At 37.7% G+C, this 25,431-nt stretch overlaps 1 protein-coding gene across 1 annotated transcript in view; it reads right to left on the minus strand.

Moving 5' to 3' along the window:
• The window catches only part of DAPP1 (dual adaptor of phosphotyrosine and 3-phosphoinositides 1), an 85,092-nt gene continuing 59,661 nt past the window's right edge, over window positions 1-25,431 (minus strand). Inside the window, exons 4-9 of the mRNA XM_079153858.1 lie at window positions 17,009-17,139; window positions 7,744-7,791; window positions 6,244-6,306; window positions 5,494-5,579; window positions 3,244-3,331; window positions 1-1,586 (exon numbers count right to left, since the gene is read on the minus strand). Coding sequence (XP_079009984.1) covers window positions 1,518-1,586; window positions 3,244-3,331; window positions 5,494-5,579; window positions 6,244-6,306; window positions 7,744-7,791; window positions 17,009-17,139 — 485 coding nt within the window. The 3' untranslated portion in view covers window positions 1-1,517. The remainder of the gene's footprint in view (window positions 1,587-3,243; window positions 3,332-5,493; window positions 5,580-6,243; window positions 6,307-7,743; window positions 7,792-17,008; window positions 17,140-25,431) is intronic.

Here is a 25,431-nt window from a genome sequence, read left to right on the forward strand (position 1 = left end):
TACATGAACAGCAAAATTGTGCCCTTTTATTTATTAAACAGAAACACAGAATATAAATAAACATGGTATGTTTTACAAAAAGCAAAATCAATATTATCTACACAAAGCAACGCCCTTGTTTTAAGAAAACCATACATGAAACTATACATCTCTGAGAGTTCTTTCATAACATTTTACTTTGCAAACTTGACACAATACATTTTAAGTTGACATCTATTTTATCCCATATAATACAAACATATGAAATACATTAAAAACCTTGTTGAAACATACAAAACATACTGTAATTTCTGAGTCTTAGATACTTAAATAACAGAGGGAACTTGGTTAACAAGTTATCCCTTTGGACTGCAAGAGCAGTGTTATTTCATAGCTTTGCACCATAAACTTCTGCCTTAAAAAGCAGGGTTGATAAAGATAATAGAAAGAGAATTTGTTTGTGAACTCTGACACCAGTATTTCATTCTCACTTCAATCTTCTTGCTCTGATTTGCAATAGCTGTGTAACACATGATTATATATTTCATGTAGAGTTAGTGTTACTCCCTCAACTGACAATAGAAGTTGCTCTTTAGGAAGGCCCAGAGGGCTTAGAGGTTAACTCTATCTAGCTCATTCTGGGGAAGGAACTGTTATAACACACTCTGAGAGATCTCTTCCAGGTCATTTGGAGAGATGTCGGATAAAGATAACCCAGTGCTTACGTACCCTCTATTATTGTTATAGATAATATAATTGTTATAGACTACAAGCTATCCACCACTTTATTACCCTTCCTCAATTTATGTTTTTCACTCTTTAAAACCTTACCCCCCAAATTGTTAAAAGATGTTTTTAAATTGTATCTTCATTAGCCTTTATTGTCCCACATAATTGCCCATAGGACATTTATTTAGTTTTCATAGTTTTGTCATTAGAAGTGAAATATATACTAGATTTCTAAGACTTTTAAAAGAGAAAATAAATTCATCAAACAGGTTCCATTTTAGTTTTAGAAACTTGTTTTTTACTTTTGTATAAAGAACCAAAAGCAAAAAACAACCCCTCCTTCAAAAATTACTGACGCCTGATATCTCAATATACTTTACAAAGAAGCTGTCTAAGCTTCCCAAATATACAACTGTTTCCTTCCTGCATTACAGCACAACTTGGAGGTCAGTGAGCTGACCTTGACCCAGAGTAGAACTCAACAACTCATGTCAGCAAGCTTGGGGGCCACCTGGAGTAAAGATAAAAACCCTTCTTCTTGCATTTTGTATTCTGAGTGAGCAGACCTGAGAGTGGAGGCTCATCAGAACAATTGCTTCAGTATGCTCAAGGACATGGCAACATCTTGGAAGGGCAGCAGTTTCCCATGAGTCTGCGAACATGGCATATGGGTCCTGGTCAGTATCTGCTTTTGATTTGCTTTTGAAGAAAAATCTTAGTCAGCTTTTATCTGAAGCCTGCTATGTATCACAGTGCCAGGGAACATTCCACCTTGCTCAGGGCCAAGGCCTCTCTTTGGTGAGAAAGATCTATTTAAAGATGAATGACTGAGATCGGATTGTGCCTTCCCCTCGATTGAGCTGTTTTCTTATTTGTGACTGAAATAAAACACATGTGTATCTATTATTGAGTGATTTTAAGAACAAACTCTGAAATATTAAATAAGACATGCTGATTAGTAAAGAAGCCATGCAACTATAAATTATCAAGTGTTAATCTGGTTTTCTGTCTTTTTCCCGGGAGACATTTGTCAAGTAGTTGCTAGAACGTACAATTTTGGAATTAGTCTAATGCTTACAATAATCTAAAAAATGCAATGCTATTTAATGAATCAAAAAGGATGATAAAAATCTAAAATTGTTAATATGGAAAGATGTTTATAATATATTGCTAAGTGGAGTGAGTAAATAGCACCACAGAATGGTTAAATTTTGTTTTTAAATATTTTTGCAAGGAAAAATTTGAAAGTGTGCATTTGATATAATTTTACTTTAATTTGTTTATAATGATTATGTATCGCTTGGATAGTGAAGGTAAGAAATTAATTCTTATAGAAACAAAAATTTCATATGGCAAAGTATTTCCTAACCAAATATCAAATACATTGGAACAATCTCAAAATGCATGGCATATTAGTTTGGATTTCAAACTGAAAAGATTACCAAGAGTAAAAATCCAAGTATCTAGAAAGGAATATCCAACGATTCTCAGATATGAGGAAAAACCTATCAGATTATTTCACACACATAAATAATAATCAGAAAACAAGTGTTTCACTTTTGGAAACAGTTTCAAGATGGTATGCTGTGGTTGGTATGTTTAAGTGTGGTCCCCAAAAGATCTATATGAAAACGTTTGGTCCCCAGGGTGGCAGTAGTAGGAGGTGATGAAGCCTTTAAGAGGTGGGGCTTAGTGGGAGGCATCTGGGTCATGGGTGCCACTGCCCTTGGAAGGAAATGCTGGTCTCTGGAGTGAGTTTTCACAAAAGCAAGTTGCTATAAATGCCTGAGCCTGACAAACCCTTGTCACTCTCTAACTTCCTCTTTAGCAATCTGATTTTACTATTTCTTCATAAGTAATTGCCTAAAGTATTTTGCTATAACAACAACAACAACAACAAAAAAAATGGACTAATACCTGGTATTTAATGGGAATTTTAAAAAGCTTTAAGGACAAGTTCTTATCTAACAACTCTCCAGTTTGCAAACAATTGCAAAAACTGTATGAGAGTGGTGAATTTTTATAAGCACTCTGTCTTCCTCCTAGGAGGTATATAGAAAGCAGTAAAATAACTACCTTTTGTCCTTGACCTGTACAAAGTGATACATGGAAAACTAAGCTAAGTTCTTCTGGCAAGCTTCCTTTGTTGACCATTTAAAAGTGTTTTTAGCTAGAGAAATAGTTCAGCTTTCCTCTATGAGGCATTCTGGTCCCAGATGTCCTCCTCCTGACAAAACTAGACTAATCTGCACACCTAAAGGAAAAGCAAGAGATGCTGGAGCACCAGGCAAAGGTTCTAGGGCTTTTCTAGTCTAGGTTCTAGGTTCTAGTCTCTAGGGCTGAGACACAAATAAGCTCCACTCTTCTTTTTCACAATCATGTCTCCATCTCTTTTTGTGTTCCCCAAAGAAGAAACAGACTTTTCCACAAGCCTGCAAATGACAACCCTTAGATTCTTGGGAATAGTCTGACTCAACAGAAATATGTTTGAAATCATCATTTCTGAGGACTGGACACTTGAAGACTTATACTCACCAATTTCCATCGCAATATCTTGATCCATTCATCGGCTTCTACTCCTGTCTTGGCACAGAGATAAAATGTCCTGAATGGAAATACTAAGCTGATAAGACAAAAGAAAGAATATTAGCTACTCTAGGTGGCAGGTTAAATATATATTAGTTGAACACTAATTTAGAATATTCCAAAAGAAAAAAGAATTGATAAAGGGCCTGGGTAAGTAATAACTTGAAGAACTGGTATAGACAGAGCTATTTTTGCCAACATACTGCAGAAATATGTAGGAAGTTGTAGAGTCATATTATTGTTACAGGCAAGATTTATATTCTCTAATGAGACTTCAAAGAAGAGAATAAAAATATGTTCAGGTTGCCCCCAGCTCCTCCATTGTATCTATCTTGGACTGAACACACCTTTACACACTTATACATAACACTTATGTGTCAGCTGGGTTCTCAGATAATTCAGAACCTGTGACATGATTCAAAGAAAAAGCGACACAAGAGAGAGTTTGCAGAAAAGACTCATTTGTGGGAGCTGCCTTTAGCAAGGAAAATTCTGTCTTCAGTGAATGTAGGCAGTTATTTAGGTCAGGAAAAAGAGGCAATAAAACTCCTAAACTAGCCCATTTCTGACCATGAGTTAACTTCTGTTGGAATTAAGACACAGAAGACTTTTTCTAGATATGTGGTAATTTATCATTTGACCGTCTTTGATTATACAATGAAAATCATTGGGCTAGCCCTCATTTAGTCTAGATGCAAAATACTAAAAACCTTTTGTGAAAAAAGCCTTGAACTAAAATTCAGAAGGTTTCCATTATCCTAAAACCTAACATATTTTATTGACTTCAATAATTAATACTGAGTAGATAAGATGTAGGTGTCTGTGTAGAAGGCAAAACCTTGATGTGAGATTCAGTTAAGGGGTGAGTAGACAATGGGGCGGGACGGAGTGATATCGATATTATACACATACTGTAAAACTGATTTCTAGAATTGTCACTGATACTTCCTGTGGGAGACACTGAGTTACCCATTAATACAGATAATTTTATTCTTGCTAACAGAACCCCAGGCAATGAAACCTAATTAGTTCAAATCAATTATGATTATGCTATCACTTTCCTAGCTCTACCTGCTGCTAGGGATGGTTATGGTACCCAGTTGTGGCCAGTGAGTTATAAGAGAAAGACTATAGGGAAGTTTCTGGAAGAAACATTGGCTTTCCTGGTACAAAGGGACAGATGTAGCCCTATATCATTCCTACATCTTTCTTCACGTCTGTGAAAACAAGTAGCCTAAAATTGGAGAAGCCACTTGGCTCTAAAATAGCCATCATGAGGAAAGGCCAAGAGAACTGCAAAGACACTGGACCTGGCCTTGCTAGGGAAGCTGTCTGCTTCTCAATTTTATGTTATATGAGAAAAATAAACATCTGCTAGCTCATATGGCACATTTATGCAAGTTACTAATTAGAACAAAAATTGAAAAAAAATTTAAAAAGATATCTGTTGCTGGTTGATATAGAATTACCATGAGTTTTCTCAGGTGCAATAATGACATTATTGTTCTGAAGATAACATGTTTATTCTTAGAAGACACTTCCTTAAGATTTTAGAAAAGGTTTACAATATACTGATATTATAAAAAAAACTTTAGTGCAATTAGCCATAAATTGTAGCAAATTATTCTTGATATTAAAAGAGAAACCTTGGAGTCAACAAAATTATAATTAAAAATTTGGAGGAAAACCTGAAAGAAAGCAAGCTAAGATGTAAATGGCAACCAATGTGCCTACAATCAGGTGAGGGTGAGGAAGGAGGAATGCAAGTTTGAGGCCAGTCTGGGCAATTTAGCAAAAACTCTGTTTCAAAACTTAAAAAAGGGTTGGGGATATAGCTTACTGGTGGAGTGCTCACCTAGTTAGTGCATGTCATGGAGCTGAATTTAATTCCCAGTACAAACAAACAAAAAGATATGAATGTTCATAATGCAGAATGTATTTCATTTATTTTACAGCACACAGCCAAACCCAGACCACCTGCCAATTTGTTTAAACCTTTGTAAATGAGGTACTATATCACACACAGCTGAAAGTGTGCTTAACATGTATGCCCTGTGTGGTAGTAAATCCACATCCCTTAGTCCCACACATAAGTAGACATTGAGTCATACAGCTTTTTATTCCTTAGCTAAAATAAGTGTCTGACAAGAAGACTTTTAAAAACATTCCTTAAAAAAAAAAAAAAAAAAAAAAACTTACCAAAAACAGTTTACCCTTTCCTGTGAATAATCAAATTGTACAGCTGAACATTCCGTTAGGTCTAGGATCCGAATTGGTTCTGGAGACTTAAAAAACAAAACAGAAAGAAATAATCACACCAATTCATCCATCATTTTTCCCTCTAACAAAACTTCTGCCATGTACAACTGTCAATTTTCTTTTCACTAAGAGGACTGGTATATGGAAAAGACTTTTGAAGGGAAGTCACCCTCCTCTGGTTTTGGAATCAGCCTTTCATGAAAGTAAGCATTAAGAAGACATTGCCTCTATCAATTTACATTTGACAGAGATGAATTTTAACACATGGCAGGGTGTCTTATTTTTCTCTTTCAAAACTTTTACTTTCTCAGAAGTTCTGTATAAAGAAAGTGAGAAGAAATGAAATAATCTTAAGTTGGCATAATAAAATGGGCATGGGAAATGGACATATCTTAATAAATGGAGAAAGTGCTGCAAAGTGATAGTTAAGAAATCGTGGCAAAAGAAAAATTCCATTATCCTACACAGAAGGAATATGTTCCCTACAGAACTACAGTTTAGCCAGTCCAATAGGTCAGGGATACACATCTTGTCTTTGCAAAAGAACTCTACTCATCAGGAATCAGGAACTCACATATCCAATCATTTATTGTTTCAGGTGGACATAAGGAGAATTTCAGGGATTTTTAAAGGCAGGTGTTCTTTTTACCTAGAGAGTTCGTTTTTAAAGAAAAATGTATTGTTTCTCACCATCTGGTCTTTGAAGTATTTCAGTTCATTTCTGTGCAAAGTGAACCATCTTGTTTTCCAGGTCTGAGAAAAAAATTAGAACGCACAGGTTTTGGGTATAGGAATGCAATATTTGAACTAGTTTACTTTTACTTTTAAAGTATTTAGAAGATTAGATAAAAATAACTCTGAAAAGTATTCTTGTGTTCCTGAGAAAATACTTTCAAAATCTCTAAAATAATTAAAATTGATTCCATGCATTAAGTTCATAAAGAAGTCAGAGAAATCATTAGCTTATTTAAACAAAAAAAAGATGTAGTCTATCATAAATATCAAGATGATTATAACAAACCACTAAAATTTCTATTTTATTAGCTTTTATAATAGAAATAGATAATATTTTTGAGCACTTTCTGTGAATACATACTATTCTTGGATATTTACTGACATATAATTTCTTTATATTTACATATATACAATTTTATTTACATATATACAATTTTATATGTATATATACATATATTAATATGTTATGCACGTACTTACATTAAACAGTATATACTATTTATACATATTAAATATATTTAATGATATACATATATATGTGTGTATGTGTGTACACAGTTCTCATTTAACAGCCAATTCACATATAACAATGCCAAATGTTACTATTTTTATCTTACAAATAAGCCAATTAAGGTTTAGAAAACTCAAACCACACGACATTCTAAACCTTGCCTAAGAATTCTATGGCAAAAACTGTTGCTTCCCACTGTCACTTTCTTCTATACTAACAGAACCCTTATACATCCTGGGTGGCTATGTATTAGTCAAAAGAAATAACAGGATTTAAGAATAAATATGCTTGGATGTGAATATCCCCTGGTCCTCAGAAAGCATACAACCTAGGAGGGATACAACTAAATGTTTAGGTTGGATTCAAGCGGCCAGTACCCCTGAAGAAGAGGCTAAGTATCTCCACTCTTCAAATAGGAAGGAGCCAAGTCCATGAAGGTCTCTGTGATGCACTTACATGAGATAGAAGAAAAATCACACAAATGGAAGACAGTTGGGTCCAATGGACTTGTAAAGTTCTAAACTGTGGTTTTTTGAGGGATTTTAAAGCAGTTTTTATTATTATCAGTGATGTCTTTGGCCTACCTTTAGTAAACATTTTTTATAATTTTGACTTCTTTATTAGAAAAAAGGAAAAAACAGAAACATCCTGCCTTATCATACTACCTTTATACTCTATCATTCCATTAAAAGAATTATATGACTTGTGGTGTATTAACTGTAGAATACTCTAATGCAAGGCTTTCTAAAAGAATAAGCAAGTCATTTTCCAGAATTTTGACTAATCAGTCATAAAAGTAAACTCTTTGAAATAGTAAAATTACAAGTGGGTCAAAATGAGTTGGCAATTACACTTTGAAAAAGGGACTGTCAAAATGAGAATTGAGTCTACCCAGCGTGTTCTCCTTCTTTGTGGCTGGCATGAGCGAAAACACACTTCCTTACCTTGACGAGGCCCCCCTGTTTGGTGAGATAGCCTTCTTTGGTACCCAGCTGAAAAGAAAGAAAGCACTAAGTGAAGTCCAGAACAGTCACAGCATGATGTCTGCCTCTCTGTTACTGTCCTATTATGAATAAAGAACAAGTCTGCCTTTGATCCTTAAATGATGGTCTTTCATTCTTTAGCAGGCACCTGAAAATCTTCCACATCCTGTCAGAGATTGCGTAGACTAGATCATTTGGTGTAATTCAACAGCAATAGCAAGGAGGGAAAGGCTCTCTGCTAACTGCAGTTAGCAATTTGAAAATAATAAACCATGTCTTTTCACTTATAAAAGTGGGTGTTTGTCGTATCGAAGTGTGTTTTGTGCAACCCAGCATCTTGTGCTGTTGCAAGAGAAATAGCACCTAAACATGCATATACACATTGATGGTCAACCATAGTGGAATCTCCCTATCCACCAGTTTCACATCCTCAGATCCAAACATGAATTGAAAATATTGAAAAGAATTTTTTTGTCTGTACCAAACATACACAGAATTTTTCTTGTCATCATTCCCTACACAAAACATTCTAACAATGATTTACATAGCATTTATGTTGTATTCAATATTATGTCATCTAAGATGATTTGAAGTCCATGGGAGAATGTGCATAGGTTATATGCAGATTTATTTACATCTGATTTGTTCAAAAGGGAATGAGTCATTTCTTTTAATTCACATATTACTAATTCAAAGGGAACAGCAATACCACATGCTTACCTAGAACCTTTGAAATATAAGGAATAGTCAGGGACTGTCTGAACAGAAATCTGCATAAGACAAGGAACCTTAAATCAAGACATTTAGAATCATAAATTCCTGATGAAACTGAATTTCTATTGGATGTTTTGTTCTAATACGATCTTATGTTAGTAAGAAAAAAATGAATAAAAACTGGGAAATGACTTGATTGACGTCAAAGTTCTTTTTATGGGAGTTTCCAGAGTATTTTTTCCCGAGATGAATGATGCCTACCAAACAAAAAGAGGAACAACCACCACCACTATACAAAGAATTAAAGTAAAAAATAATATCCAGTGATTTTTAAAAGTGTTATGGCATAAAAGAAAGGATGGACTTCCCAGGTATTCTCTAAACAATGCTAAACAATATTGGTGAATTTGGCATCATATAATCAATTTGATTTATTTTGATGTTAAGAAAACTGAACCAACTGAATTGAGTGTAGGTATTAGGTATTATATTATGGCAATGGCAATAATTACTATGTGGGGGTGGATGTAGGTCACTGTCTACAAAATAATTAAGGGTAAATTTTTATATAAAATACCCCAGTGTAATTATTCACTGCTATCAAGTTAAGGAATAGTGCCGCTCACCTATCTTACCTCTACCCAAATAATATATTGTAAATCTAGTATTTTTCTATGGTTTTGATAAGTGGAAGGCTGTGGATTGAAGAGCTGAGAATATTAATTTTGTTCCAGGGTCTCAGGTTGTAAGAAATGAAACAATTATATAGCAGATTTGTCTTTCTAAAAATTCATGATCTATAACAAGAAAGATGTTTGTAAAAGTCCCAAGTTGGAAATAAGTTCAATGTTTAAAAATATAGGATTAGCCTTTCTGACTGTCTGTCTTAAAAAAATCCATGGGCAGGGGGTGGAGAAAGTAAGCACCAGTGTGAGTGTGTGGTCGCATTTGTGAACCTCTGGGAGGTGGGTGGAGCCCACGCAGCATACAGGAAATATCTGTGTGGATGATGGTGGTGATGGGTCAGCAGCTGGGAGGGAAGTGTTAAAGCCTGGCAGGGGGAGGGGGCCTCCTGCTCAAAGGGGTGGAGGGGGCAGATGGTGAACAGTTTCAAAGGCAAGTAGTGGAGGGCATCTGCAGTGAGGGTAGAAATGGCAGTGGCCTTGAACTGAGTGTTGGAGCCTGAGTTGGGTAAACAGGGTGTCTGAGAAGGGGGATGGGTAGAAGGAGCAGCAATTGAAAATTGCTTACATTCAGTTGATCATCATAGAAGTAAATGTATTGAGGTTAATGGGATCAATATTGCTCACTGTGGGACAAGGTTGTTACAAATATGAAAAAGGAAAAAAAAAAACAAAACAAAACAGAATTAGCCTTGTGGTCCTGGATTAGGATTGAAAGCACTGGTGTGAACCCATGGAAGAGTGAATAGATATGTGAACTGATGACTAGTTGGGTAGATATAGAAAAAAAAAAAAAAAAAAAAAGTCTGTGGGGGGGTACGTATGTAGATGCACACATATTTTCCCTTTTCATTGAGCGAGCTGGGAAAGTGACATGGCAATAAAAATAAGCAAGTACTGCTGAAAGGTTGATTTCTGAAACACCAATCTGCAGAAAAAGGAACAAGGGTTTTTTTGTGTGTTTTTTGTTTGTCTGTTTGTTTTTTGAGAAGTAGTTGGTTCTAGAGCTGGGCACAAGGAAAATATAAGCCTGGAACACCCTGCTAGGTCAGAAAGTTAAGAAAGTTATCAAAGCCTTTTGAGATTATATGAACACAACAGCCAACTTGAAAACTGAGAAAATTTGAAGGATGGAAATAAATAATAAGAGTCATGATTATAGCCTACCAATACAAAAAGGATTGGATAAATGTGGGAAATACAAATATTTTCCTTACAGCACAATGACAGCTAATAAATGTAAAAGGACCAAGAGAATCAGAGACTCACCATTTGTTAATATCATTGCAATAATTAAAACAGCAAAGAAACATCAATAAATACTAAAATTGGTAGATAATATAAAATTTTTGATGAGGGACAGGATATTTGCATAGTCTCCAAAACCTCCCCAAATATTTATTAATAAAAAAGGGAATAAAGTGATTTTAAAGTGAAGAAACGTTAAGTGCATACATCAGTTAAGTCATCAAAAACACACCTTAGTGGGACAAACTGAAATTGTATCCATCTGAGAGTTTGCAGCAAGAAGCATAAAGCATCCTTCTTGTGGTATTTTTATCAAAAATACAAAACTCAAATCTAATGATGATTCAGTATCAGATAAACCAAAATTCAGGAACAGTTCACAAAGTAACTGACCTTTAATTTTCAAAAATTTCAAACACATGAAGTCAAGGAAAAACTGAGGAGGTGTTCTGTCATGAAGAATACTCAAGAGATGGGACAAATAAGTGCAATTTGTAACTGGATTAGATCTTTTCCCTACAGAGAACCTTATAGAGAAAACCTTATGGAGAAACTTGAATGAGGTCAGTGCATAAGATGATGGTATGGTATCAATGTTAATGCCTTAATTTGAATGGTTCTGTGTGAACATGTAGGTAAATGCTCTTGTTTATAGGAAATGCACAATGGAAGTCTTCAGAATGATGGGGTATCATGTAATCAATTTAATCTCCAATGGCTCAGGAAAACAAAGTTCTTTGTACTATTCTTGAAGTTATTCTGTAGACTTGAAATTATTATAAAAACAGAATATAAAACCCAGTAGAGGATTTACTAAATAAATTGATGTACCAAAATAAATTTTCTTACTGGTGTTTTAGGAAACTATGTAATGACACGGAAGCTGAACATAACATAGAGTTAAACAAACATATTTGTAACTCTACAATACAAAGCTCATTTTATATATATATATATATATATATACACACACACACACAATTATATACATACAATATAAAGCTTATAAAGCCCATATATATATATATTGTTTAGATATTGTTTAGAAGGACACCAAAATGTTAAGTGTGAGAAGAACTTCAAAGATCGAATAATACTGGGAAACACCAACATGCAAGGGAGGTGTTCAAGAAGAGGAAATATAAAATGTGTCAGAGATCACAGAATATAGAAAGATGTTGCAGAAGCAAAGGAAACAATTTTTTAAATGTGAAATACCACAAAGGGGAAGCTTTGTAAGACTTATTCTATACAGGAAATTTGAAATATTATCTCCCCGACTCTCTACCAACATAACTCCTTGATATTTCACATTTAACATGTCCAACCCAGAATTTCTCATTCCTGTTTCCAAATCCAGTCCTCCCATAGTCTTATAGTCAAGACTATTTACTCTGTTACTCTTGATTTCTTGTATCACATTGAATTTATCAGTATGTCTTGTCTCTTCTGCCTTCAAAACACATCCTGAAGTTGACTAGCTCACACCCCTTTCTGCACTTTAACTACCACTCTTATCCTCCTTCCTCAAGTTTAAGACCATCTCTTCCCTGAATTGCTGTAATAGCCTCCTAAGAGGTGTCTTTACTTAGTTCCCACTCTACTTTCCATTTACAGTGAGAAGGATCTTTTTTAAAAATTAAAAGCTAAAAGATATTATGTTACTTAAAAACTCTCAATTTCTCACAACACTTGGAACAAAAATTCTTTGCCTCACGCTATATTTCATATTATGTAAAGAAGGAAAAACTAACATTTAGATTTGGCAATTCTTCATGCTTTGCAGGATATTTAACCTCCATGATCCTTCCCACAATTGAGAAGGAATTCCCTATGGGTCCCTTATGTTTCTGTATGTCACACATGCAGGACATTAACCTCCCTTTGTTACAGATCAATTTTTAAAGTATGTTTGCATGTCAAACAACCTTGGAAGACAGAAATAACATCTCCTTCAAAAGCAAAAGTCACACATGCTAGTGCCTATTATAAAAGATTTGGGTTCCCAAAGCTCAGGTTTCCTCTCCTATACTAAAACCCACTGTGTGTATACACACAGTGTATCATTTGGCCCTTTTAATGTAGCCCTGTGGGAATTAGGATTCAGCACAGGTAACAAGCTCAGATACTAATATTCTGATGACTGCTATTGTAAGAAGCTTACCCCCTTGTCTCTGACCCAGAACCCTTGTGTCATCTAGCAGCATTCATGAAACTGTGGCAGGCCAACTGGTTAGCTTATGAGTAAGATACGATTTCAGGCTCTTTATAGTTCTTGACACCCACAATTGCTAGTAGTGTCCCAAAGCATTGTGGCAACTAAAATACTCAAAGTTCCAAAAACTCAGTTGGGAATTACTGTTCTTTGAGAACACCATTGCCTTACAGGTACTGGCCCCCCATTGCCTCAAAAATCTCATCTTTCTACTACCTTCCTTTAGCTCTCTCCCTCTAGGCATTTGCCTCCTTTGTGGTCTCTGAAATACTGCAGTGGAGTCAGGCACTGTGATACACACCTGGAATTCCAGTGACTTAGGAGGCTGAGATGGGAGGATTACAAATTTGAGGCCAACCTAAGCAACTAAGCAAGACCCTGTCTCAAAATAAAAAATAAAAAGAGCTGGGGATGTAGTTTAGTGTCAAAGCATCCCTGGGTTCAATTCCCAGTATGAGGTCAGGGGTAAGAAAGAAAGAAATGCCTCAGTAGAGTTCCCACCTCAGGGTTTTTGTACTGTTTTATATGCCTACTGCACCATTTTCCACATTTGTTTGTTTAGGTAGTGGGGATTGACCCCAGGGTCTCTGAGCCACACCCCTATCCATTTTTACGTTTTGAGATAGGGTCTCACCAAGATAGCCTTGAACTTTTGATCTCCATGCCTCATCTCCTGAGTCACTGGCATGACAGACTGCACCTGGTATCATTTTCCTTTCAGTGACGCTTCTGCTTGAATGTGAACTCCTCAGAGAGGCCTCCTATGTTTCCCTCTTTTCCCCTTGTCCTTTGTTTTGTGATGTATTCCCTACAAGAATAGGAACCCATGCAGGGAGGTCCTTTGCCTAGTTTATTGCCAAACTCTCAGTGCTGGGTGTGTGGTAGGCACTTAAAAAATGTTTGTTTAACTGGGCACAGTGTTGCATACCTATAATCTCAGTAACTTGGGAGGCTGAGGCAGAAGGATTGCAAGTTGGAGATCAGCCTCAGCAACTTAACCACGCCCTAAGCAACTTAGCAAGACCCTGTCTCATAATAAAAATTAAAAAGGGTTGAGCATTTGGCTCGATGGTAAAGCACCCCTGGATTCAATCCCCAGTATCAAAGCAAAAGTTTGTATAATAAATTAATTAAATTGAACCTCATCACAGGAACTCAATGCTTTGTTGGTGTGTGTGTATGCGTGGTGTGTGTACATGTTTGTTTTATGGGGTATTGAACCCAGAGCCTCATTTATGCTAGGTAAGCCCTCTACCACTGAGGTACATCCAAATTGCAATGCCTTGTTTTTTATAAAACATAAATAGTAATTTCCCCAAAGGCAGTTGCCAAAGAATGTTTCATAGAAGCATTTATATTTCTGGTCAACAGGACATCTTTCATTTTTGCTTTAAGCAAGTTCTTTTTCCTGTAAATAGGATTTAATTCTCTACTTTCACTGACAGCTTGTGCAAGAACTGCATTTCCACAAGAGAAAGCAGAAGTCTGAAAACCCACAGAGCTGTCGGATTGTAGGCAGAGGTGCAGAACAGCATGGCTATTTGGGGTAACCAGTGAAGATGAAAACTCGTATTCAGTATGAACAAGAATTTGAATCAGACTAGAACTCTTTCCACAGTCATGAGGTCCAGTCATGAAGGATTCCATACAAGAGTAATGAGAGATATTTCAGAATCCACTGGAAAGCCTTTTAGAGTTGTTTTTTTTTTTCTTTTGTCTGTATAAATGCATGATAAACATGGAATACTATTACATAGTGTCACTGTCAATCATTGTCAATCAACCACTCACTACTATTTAAAAACTGCATCATACAGACCCTTCTCTCTATTGTAGTATTTAGACACTTGGGCAGGTGAATCCATCTGATATCTGGAGCGAGCAAAGAATTAACAAGTCTTCTAGAATTTTATCTCAAGAGGCTTATTTCTACTCAGTATGCTCCATCCTGTGCTTACATCAATCCTTCAAATTAGAAATTATCTGCATCCTGCATCTTACTATTCATAAAAGATATACATAGTAGGGTCTTGATCTGGTTTTTACTCCCCTTTTTTTTTTGGTACCAGGTTAGGATTTTGGTACTGGGGATTGAACTCAGGGGCACTCAACCACTGAGCCACATCCCCAGACCTATTTTGTATTTTATTTAGAGACGGGGTCTCACTGAGTTGCTTAGAGCTTCCCCGTTGCTGAGATCTTCCTGCCTCAGCTTCCTGAGCCACTGGGATTACAGGCCTACGCCACTGTGCCTGGCCAGTTTCTACTCTTTTGACTTTGAACTATTTATTACCTTACTTTCCCAAATGTTTCTAGTTCTGAGCTTGGATGCTTCTTTCCCCAACTATAATGAAGCCAAAATATCTTTCTCAACCAATATTTCTAGGATTTTTCTTTTTGAGGAGATGTGGCAGAGTAATAAAAATGTAGGGGATACCATGAACTAGGCTGGGCTATAAAGCTCCAAAGACAAGCTATGAATCCTGTCCTTAGAAGTGTCAGGCTGGTGAATGTTTTCTCTGAGAAGTGGATGATAATATATAATGAGCGTGGATGGTAGGGGATGGGACAAGAGAAGGATGGAGAACTTTGGATTGTGTAGAGGAAAATGGGGTGGGAGTGGGTGGGGAAGGGAAAGATAGTGGACTGAGACAAACAGTGTTACCTTATGTACATGTCTGATTGCATGAATGGTGGGAATCTACATTGTATACAACCATAGAAATGAAAGTTGTACCCAATTTGTGTATAATGAATCAAAATGCAGTGTGTAAAAATAAAAATTAAAAAACAAAGATCGTTAAAAAAAAATGTCAGGTTGGCTGGGTATGGTGTGCATGCCTATATTCTCAGTGGCTCAGGAGGCTGAGGCAGGAGGGTTCAAAGTTCAAAGCCAGCCTCAGCAACTTAGTAAGGCCCTAAGTAACTAAGTGACACACTGTTTCAAAGTAAAATAATAATAATAATAATAAAAAAGGACTGGGGATGTGGCTCAGTGGTTAAGTGCCCCTGGGTTCAATCTCTGGCAACAAAAAAACAAAAAACAAAGAAAAGAAAAGTGTCAGACTGGGGGTGGGGAGGGGTGAGACAGATGTGCAGGTAGTTACCCTATGATGGATAATTCTGGGATATAGAGCCAGAAGAGTCACATTTATAAAGAAACTGACGGGATCAGCGATGTCTTCCTGCAACGTACTAATCCTGGATGCTAGTCTTGAGGGCTGAGTGGTTAGTAATGGTGTTGGAAATATTTTAGATTCAGGGAGGGAACAAGGAATAACATAGAGAAATGCATGCTGTTTGACAGAGGCAGATTTTATCAAATATGTGCGGCAGTAGCATGAGATGAGGCCAGAGGGCAAGCAGGGTGCAGGCGGGCCATGAAGACCGTGAGCACCACAGAATGATAGGAAGCAAGCAGGTCACATGGTAAATCCCCCTTTGAATAATAAGATCTCTCTGGCAGCAGGGTTGAAAAAGTACTGCAGAGACAGAAATCTCCCATCTGTTTTAATATGGTTTGTAGCCGAGTATCTGCAAGTGATTATTTTTCAAGTGTAATGATTGCTACTTAGAATCTGAGTATTGTCCTCTTTATCAACCACATGAATCCAGATTTCTTGTACTAATAACATTCAGCCAACAAGAGACAGCAAATAGAAGAACCCTGGGAATAATGAAGGGAAGCGGGTGCTGGAGAGGAATCTGCAGGGTCACAGTTCACAGAACAAACATAAATGGACTCTTGAAGGACAATGAGTGTGCTCCAGTTGCACTGAAACTGAACAATGGCTCACGTTGCAAAGAAGTACAAATGTTTTCAGTCAGGGTAGGAAAAAAGAGCTAGGAAAAAGATAACATCCTGAGTTTTTATAGTAACAGGAGAACATTTTTCTTCCATAGAGAGTTGAAATGTAAAAGACAATTTTTTTCTTAAGAAATTTTTCAAAGAACAACCATTAAGTCAACTAGCTGAACACAGCTCTCACCTATTCTACCATGATATCTAAAGATAGAGACTTCAGAGCTAGTTTCTAAGTATTTAATGTATTGTTGCTAAAGCCCTGTGTGTCTGCAAGGGCGCCCACATGTGTGCCTGTGTACGTGTGTGCCTGTGTGTGTGTGTGTTTGTGGTGCTGGGGATTGAACTCAGGGCCTCAGGCATGCCAAGCAAGCACCACTAGCTACACCCCCAATCCAATCCCTGTATTCTTTATGATTTACCCTGATCAGATGAACTGAGTCACAACCTTCAAATATTATATTCCTTTCCAAGTTTTATATCCCAAGCTAGAATTTTTATGTGAATAAATGGATTTCAACTCTTCCTGCTCTTGATGGCAGTAGTCAGACAGATGTCACTTACAGAAGGTGCAGTGGGCACGAGGTCATTTTCTGTTCTTCCAGTCTGCATGGCTGTGTGAACCCTGACAGATTCATAAATGGAAGGTTCTTCCACTTGTCTTGGATAGGGATGCTTCAGAACGATGAGAGTGCCTGAATAAGGAAAAAAAAAGAAAAAAAAATATATATATAATCAAATGATATCCCCAGAAAGAAGATCCAAATGCTAACTGGATAACCAGAACTGGATTGTAAAGTTGCTTGTTTTCTCTTATGTTCAATTATTTATTTTCTCAGCCTTCGTGGAGTACCAACCATATGCTAGGCACTTAAGCTGGACACTGAGACAGCAAGATGGTATAGATGATTTGGGGCCTCCTAGTGCTCTGAACTAGTAATGGACATAGTCATTTAAACTAGCAGGGTGGTGAGACCCGTGGAAGCAACATGAGCAAACCATGACGAAAGCCCTGAAGAACCTCGCTAGGAATGTTCAGAAGACTCTCAAAGAGGAGATACCACGGACACCTTAAGCAGTACCTGGAAGACTTCCAGGTGGGGTTTACAGAAGCCAGGCAAGTAAGTAAACAAATGCTCTGGGGTACAGGAGGATCTACCCATTTCAAAACAAACTTGTAACAAATCAGTGGACCTCAAAAAGCTGAACTCACAGCCCTTTCTTCACTTTCTTCTAGCACTCGGTTAATTAGCTGAATGAAACCTTTGCTTGGCTTAAGGGAACAGAACATGAATCAGCTGGTGCTCACCTGTGACTGCCTCCACTGCATCTGGAGGAAGAGCCAGGCTCAGTCCACAAGGCCGGACCTGGAGTCTTGGGAACTTCATGCAGAAGCTTCAAACACTTCTGACCTAACACTTCAAAATTTCCAACCTTTCTCCAATCAATCAGTCCATATGAAAGTAGCAACTTTGACTATAAAAAATGTAAACGAATGGGTTTTTCTCCCTTGCTATGACTTCTTGTTTTTTATTTCACTAAGGTCTTTTCTACAGCAGGTCTAGAATTGTACTAGATGAGAGGAGGTGTGAAGAATTCAGTAATTCATTCAGCAAATATCCATGAACTGTCCTGCTCTGCCCTGCATTGACCAGGGCCCTGGGGAACAACAGCAAATGTAAGGTACCTGCTCTTTTGGAGTTTCTATTCTAAGTAGGGGAACCAGAAAAAGAATGAAAAAAAAGAAGTCATGTATGAGAATTGTTATGGAAAAATTAATAGTGTGGGGTAAAGGGATAGAGGGTGATAAGGGTGGGATTGGGAGAGGGTGATACTTTACACCAGCAGCCATCTTTGAAAAGATAATTTGAAAGATTATATAAAATAGTCAAGCACCATGGCATGCACTTGTAATCCCAGCAACTCAGAGCTGAGGCAGGAGGATTGCAAGTTTGAGGAGAGCCTCAGTAACTTAATGAGACCCTCAACAACTTGGCAAAATCCTGTCTCAAAATAAAAATATAAAAAGGGCTGCGGATGTGTCTCAGTGGTAAAGCACCCCTGGGTTCAATCCCAAGTACTGCAAAGAAAAAAAAGGATGAAAATAGAGAAAATATGGACACTGAATTTTGGTACAATAGGGACAATAAGAAAAGAAAAAATCCTTCCTCTATGGTTAAAAAAACAAACAAACAAAAAAACCCTAATGTTAATGATGAACCTACACTTTTTTTTTTTTTTTTTTTTTTCACAATGCTTGAGTACATATGACATCTGGTTACAAAAACAAAACTGTGGCTTCTGATACCTGGGCCCATATAATGTGCTGCCATAAAATGAAAAGGCATGCTGAGAGAAAAGCCAAAAGAGGGTCCCTGATCTTGGTTTCAGAGAAGAACAAGGGCAGCGGCCCCTCCTCTTTGTGCCTCCCATTCAGGTCAGTTGCATTGGGATCATAATGAAAAATGGTTTGCCTGGTTATCAGAGGCCCCAGTCCTGTTCTAGCACATTGTCTGTGCTTTCTTTTGTCAATGTGACCCTTCCATGGGAACACATCCAGTCATATAAGGAGAAGGGGCCAGTTACAGTTTCACAGTCAGAATGAAAGCGACACTTAAATCAAGAGCAGCCGTTGAGCAGTCTCAGGGGCTGTGCAAACACTGATACCAATGCAGATGCGTGGTGAACTTGGGGAGGGCTGCTGAAGGTCCTACCCCAGAGAAATGCCTTCAGTGGCCAAAAGAGTCCTGGATGCATAGGCAGAGCCTGGGGCTGGATTGCCACCAGGGCTATGCAGTCCCATTTGACCTTGCATAACCTTTATATACTTCATTCTACCTCTGACTAGTGAGAACAATTACACTTTCTTCACAAGAAGAAAGTAAGTGCCAGGTAAAGAAATGGTTGTGGAAAATTATAAAAATGGTAGATATAATTATACTTTGGTATAGAGAGCTTCACAAAGTATTTCCAATTCTTGTCCTATCTTCAAAGTTAATGCCAAAATTTCACCCTATTTCATATACTTAATATGAAAATAATGCTTTAAGTGACATAGAAAGATACACCTGATAGATATTACCAGATACACCCTTTGTATACTCTTACCTGTATTCCTACTATTACTGTAGGAAATCTCCACACTTACTGGTTTGAAACAACTCAAATTTATTATCTGACAGTTCTGGGGACAGGAGTCTGACATGGATCTCACTAATCTGAAATCAAGGTATTGGCAAGTCTACTTTCCTATTGGAAGCTGTAAGGGAGAAGTTGTTCCCTAGTCTAGAGGATACTTTCCTTTTCTTTTTCTTGATCTTTACTCCATCCTCAAAGCCAGTCAAGTCCTTCTCATGTGGCCATCTCTCTGGTTCTTTCTCTTCTGCCTGCCTCTTTTAGCTTGTAGGAATTCTCGTGATTATAATGGCCCTATCTGCATAATCCAGGATAATATCATCTCAGAGTTTTCTGACTAGCAGTTTTTATTCAATCTGCAAACTCAATTCCCTCTTGCCACATAGCACACCATATTCACAGGTCTGGGGAGAGACTGGGTGTGTTTGAGTGGCCATTATGGGGCAGACCACAGAGTCAGGCTTTGAGAGATAGGAGAACACAGGGACCAGGAGGGCTGCAGTATGAAGATCTCTGGGCTGGGGTAGTTGCCTGAGCCTGCAGTGCTCAACCACTTGGTATTAGAAAACCATGTGTTCATTTCAAAGCTCTCTGGGCCCCCTTCAGAGCAGCTATAGTGTTAAAGTTTTCTTTATACCTCCATAGCTCAGAGTTTCTGACACAGTGAAGGCTTAATGAGTGAGTGAATGTATGAACGAACGCCACAGTAGTTCAGACTTAAGTCAGAAAAGCCTGGGATGAATGAGCCTCCCAGACCCACAACTCCCCTGGTCTATGGCAAGGACAGGACAACTTCAGGCATGATTCTTCAAATCTCCATTGGAAGGGGTACTCAAGGGTAACCCAACAAAAGCTAATTGAGGGAGATAGTATTAAGTCAACTGAAGAGTGGAATTAACAGTAGGTTCATTTTTAACTAGTAAAACTATGCTTGAGCCTAGATTCAATTGTGGAATAAAGAAAGTGACAAACTACTCATAAAATGGTACCATCCACTAATAAAATTCTGGTGTCAAAGAAGTCAGGTCTCTTTAGATGACCATTCTAAGCTTACAATGACCCCCTTCCTGTAGAGACTGTTCCATTCCAGTATACAGAGGTAGAGTCCCCTAGCCCTACAGTACCACCAGGCAATGGCCCCTCGCCCACAAACACACAACCTGGGCCACACTCGTTAGCTGTACTTCTTGTGTGTTCCCTTACTTCCTTCTCTGGAAAGAAGGTCACCAACTTCAGTGTGTGAACAGCATGAAGCAAACTGTTGTTTCCTGCCTTTGACATGAAACCTGGTTTCAGTAGCTTTCTGCAGAGGTACATTTTGGAGATGAGCAGGGCTAGACTGAGACAGGCTTCTCAACTTACTGAAAGCCTCAGAGTTGCCATCATGACTGAGCTGATTCCTGTGTCTTGGTTGTTCAACTTGTCCTTAAATTCTGGGATGACATATTAAGATCTCTCTAAAAAATTACACTCTTCTCTCTGCTCCATTTCCCCTACATTTTTTTTTTTTAAATCCAGTTAGCTAGAGTTAGTTTTTGTGTTTGCAATCAAAAGAAACTTATCTAATGTAGCCACCACAGACTCATAATCTCCCCACGAGGTTCAAGATAGCGCCTTGGTTCCAGGGAAGAGGAACTTTGGGTTAGTGATATTTAGACCAAAAGAACTCAGGACTTAGTTGGAAGATAGAGATAAAAGGCAACAGGAGGCAGGGGGTGGTGGAGGAAGAAGAGGGAGGAAGATCAGCAACCACAGGCCTTGGAAACTTGGCTGCAAGTTTCACTTCAGTTTTTGAACTGCATGAAGGTGACTGCTGTTTCCTGCCTTTGACATGAAACTTGGTTTCAGACATGCTCTGCAGAGGTACATTTTTGAGCTAAGCAGGACTGGATGGAGGCAGACATCCCAGTTTGCTCTGGCCAAGTGATAACTTATGCAAAGAATTATTCTATATATTTTACATATTTTATATGTTTCCATATGCCTATATTTAATCTGCACAAGATATAGAAATATGAACTATTACCATCAGCTCATTTTTTTTTTGAGGGGGTACTGAGGATTGAATTCAGAGGTGCTTTACCACTGAGCCACATTCCCAGCCCTTTTTTTTTCTTATTTTTATTTTTTTATTTTGAGACAGGGTCTCGCTGAGTTGCTCAGAGCCTCACTAAGTTGCTGAGGCTGGCCTTGAACTTGTGATCCTCCTGCCTCAGCCTCCTGAGTGGCTGGGTTTATAGGTGTGTGCCAGCACACCTGGCATCATCAGCTCAGTTTTACAAGATGATGACACCAAAACTCAGAGAGGTTATGTAACTTGCTTGAGGACACATTGGCAAATGGCAGAGGCTGGAGGTGAACTGGGAATTCATGTGTTTACTTATCATACCATAATTATTCTCAGTTCAGGTGTAGTCAGCATGGAAATCTTTATGGCATGAAAAATGTTGTACTCTATTGTGGTCAAGAATTCACATGTATATCAAACTTTGAAAAAAAAATGGATTCTTTAGGAGGCAGCTTGAGAAAGGAGATGTGAGTTTTTGCTTTAACATTTCCATCAGGCCTCAGTTTCCTTTATAAAAGAGAAATCAAATGTTCCCCTCCAATTCTAAAATTCTATGAATCTAGTTATTTTCAGAAGTATCACATAATTTTTCAATTAAAATTAATTTTAACTTTATTATTTTTAAATGCCACCTGGGTAAAATGGCTGATGTCACAGAATAAAATAATAGTAGCTGTGCTATTATCAAGAGGTTGGGAATCCCCAAATCAAAACAAAAAGTGAAGTGGAAATTTGACATTTACAAAAGAACTAGATAGGAGCTTGAAAACCAAGAACCAAGTATTATAAAGGGTAAGCACAAACACAGCTCTTGACTTGGATCATATTTTTCATGTGGATTTGGTGATTAAAGTCACCACACACTGTAATAAATTGTACATGACAACATCACATAAAAAAGTATTAAATATATGAATAAAAGGTATTTTGTCTAATAATATTTGGACATTTAAGTATAAAGGTAAATGCTGTCTGTTCTCAAGAATATATATGAAGCTTGGCTAATTATAAGAAGATACAGTGAACATTAATAATAGATCAATTATATTTATGTAATAAAAATTCTTCTCAAATATCCAAGTCTATTGAGTTGAGTGTGAAAGTCATGTACAAATATAAATATGTTTTACTCAATAGCCTGCTATTACTCATGAAAGACAAATTCTGAATTTTATCATTATTGAAAATAGATGCAACACAAAACACCCTTTCAAATCATGTTTTGTATCCTCTGTGGAAGTTAGAATTGCCAGGCATTTGCTAGTGTGGTGTCACCCTGCAAACTGTCGCTCATTGAGAATGGGTTGGCCAACATGACCTACTATGGGAATGATGAGTTGCCATTCCTGCCAGTCCTGGGTTGTATCAGGAAGTGTTCCTGATAAAAATCTCTCTCCTCATAGAGCTTACATACTAATGTAAAAAGTAAGATATTTTAAAAAGTGAATTGCACAATATGTCGGGAGATTAAAGGGACCCCTTGGGAAAACCAAAGTAAGTGAGTACATTGCATATTGCTGTTAAGTTGGGAAATTACTGGGTTTTGAGAATTAGAAATATCTTAACAATGTTTATGGGTCTTAATAGGAGAAATTAGAGTGAACATAAATTTCAATGGAGATTAGAGATTAAATGTGGATTATAATAAGGGAAAGGGGAAAACTACAATAATATAATAAAATTCTCTTTTAGGGGAGGGTACTGGGGATTTAACTCAGGGGTGCTTAATCACTGTGTTACATCCCCAACCCTTTTTATTTTTATTTTTATTTTTAATTTTGAGACAATGTCTCACTAAGTTGCTTAGGGTCTTGCTAAATTGCTGAGACTGGCCTTGAATTTTGCCATCCTCCTGCCTCAGTCCTGCTGAAGCATGCACCACTATGCTCAGCAATAATGGAATTCTTAAAACTAATAGAGGTCCCTCAGATCTTGTTTAGGGATTCTTTGTTCTTTAGATTAGGAAACATATCCAGAGAGTTTAAAGAGTAGAGAATAGGAGTATGAGAGGAAAAAAGACATTGTAAAATAACATTCACCTTTCAGGTCCACGCTTTCACCTATCTTGAGGGCAAAGATTTTAAGACATAGCCAAGTACCCTGGGTTTCACTCTGCTGAAGATACAGTATATAAATAAGGCAAAAGTGTAAGGTTCTGGTTATTTGGACACTCCCTCTCTTGCCCTCAGAGGTAATGCCAGTAGACAAAAGTTTCTCCTTAATAAACTCACTCTCTAAGCCCTGCAGGGTGAGATCGAGTCTGGGACTGGCTGACAGAAGTGGCTGGCAACATCAGATCTTAGTCCTTCTCGTTCTGGGAATCTGCAGTGAGAGCCCTGGCAAGGCCTTGTTCACTGTGTGGACAAATGTGTTTCCTGAAGTACTTAATCTAACATAAACCATAAGAAGGATTTGAGTGTTTGGTCTTTTCCTCCCCCTTTCTCCAGTGCTGGGGATTGAATCCGGGGGTCTCATGTGTGCTAGATAAGCACTCCATCACTGAGCGACATTCCCAGCCCTAAGCCCTAAGGATTTGTATTTTGTGTTATGGTACACAAGAAATCCTCAGGTTGGTGTCTCCTGATCACTGGAAGCCAATGTTGGGAGCTGATTCTTAAATGAGTAAGAAGAAAAGGCCTATTTTTAGAAGGTGGCATCCTAGTTTCCATTCATCATTTTTCGTAGGCCACAGTGGTGACTCAGTGACTTCTGAAGACCTGCTGAGCTTAAGACTCATGGTGACTTCAGCATGTTATCTTGTTTCCTGAGGCCTATTACTCCCAGAGGGGAAAGATTGGAACACTCCTCTGTCATGGGTTTTGCATCTTGTTCCCAGCCTCAGTGGCTTGGCCTTCATCTGGCTGGGACAGATAAGAGGAATAGAATTAGTGGAATCTAACTCATGGCTTGAAGCCAGTGAGTGAGTACATATCCATCAGCACCAGGGGCCTGAAGCAAGGGTTCAAATCAAATTCTTCACTGGATAATGAATAGAACAGAGGAAAGGCTGTGGAGAGGATAATAATCCTGGTTTCCTGAGTTTTACTATAATAAACAAAATAGCATTTCTAGTAATAATAATGTACAGTAAATTTTAGTTTTGGAGAATCTACTATAGGAGACGGGGTTACAAATCATTACAATCCCTAATGCATTAGTCACAAGGCTTCTTTAGTCAGAATAATGTATTTACAGGAAAGCCGAACATTGTCCCCAATGCAGTGACAAGGTGCCTTTGCTTTGGAGCAGACTTAGGTGATCCTCTTGCCTAGCGACCAAAGCAGCGTCTGAAAGGTCCAACAAGAATGCACTGCATTCATTTTGATCTCAAACTGCTTTGAAATCTGCCAGTATGCAGAATATGTACTCTTCTTCTGACTGGGAGAGGGTCCAGGAAGGAGCAGAGAGAATGATGAAAGGAATTGAAAATAGAGTATAGGAAGAGAGTTTAAAAGAAGGGAGCTGACTTAGATTGGAAAGAAGAGAAGGCAGAAAAATAATGGTTTTGAAAGCTATAGAGTTCCTACTCATAATCACCCACTCATTCATTTATTCATTCACCCAAACACTCTGCATTGGACCAGGACCTGGCAAACAGAGATAAGGATAAAAATAGAGGTAATCATAACAAAACCCTGGCTTCACAAATCTCTTCTCCCCAGTGACCAAGAACTGAAGAACAAAAATCAAGTGTAGGTTTGGACAAGAATTTGAAACAAGAGAAGTGAAGAGTTCGGAGAAACTGATATGCTTGCCAAGGTCAAGGTAAGCAGGAGAAAAACAG

Source organism: Sciurus vulgaris (assembly GCF_902686455.1).
Source record: "Sciurus vulgaris genome assembly, chromosome: 9".
Classification (NCBI taxonomy): Eukaryota; Metazoa; Chordata; class Mammalia; order Rodentia; family Sciuridae; genus Sciurus; species Sciurus vulgaris.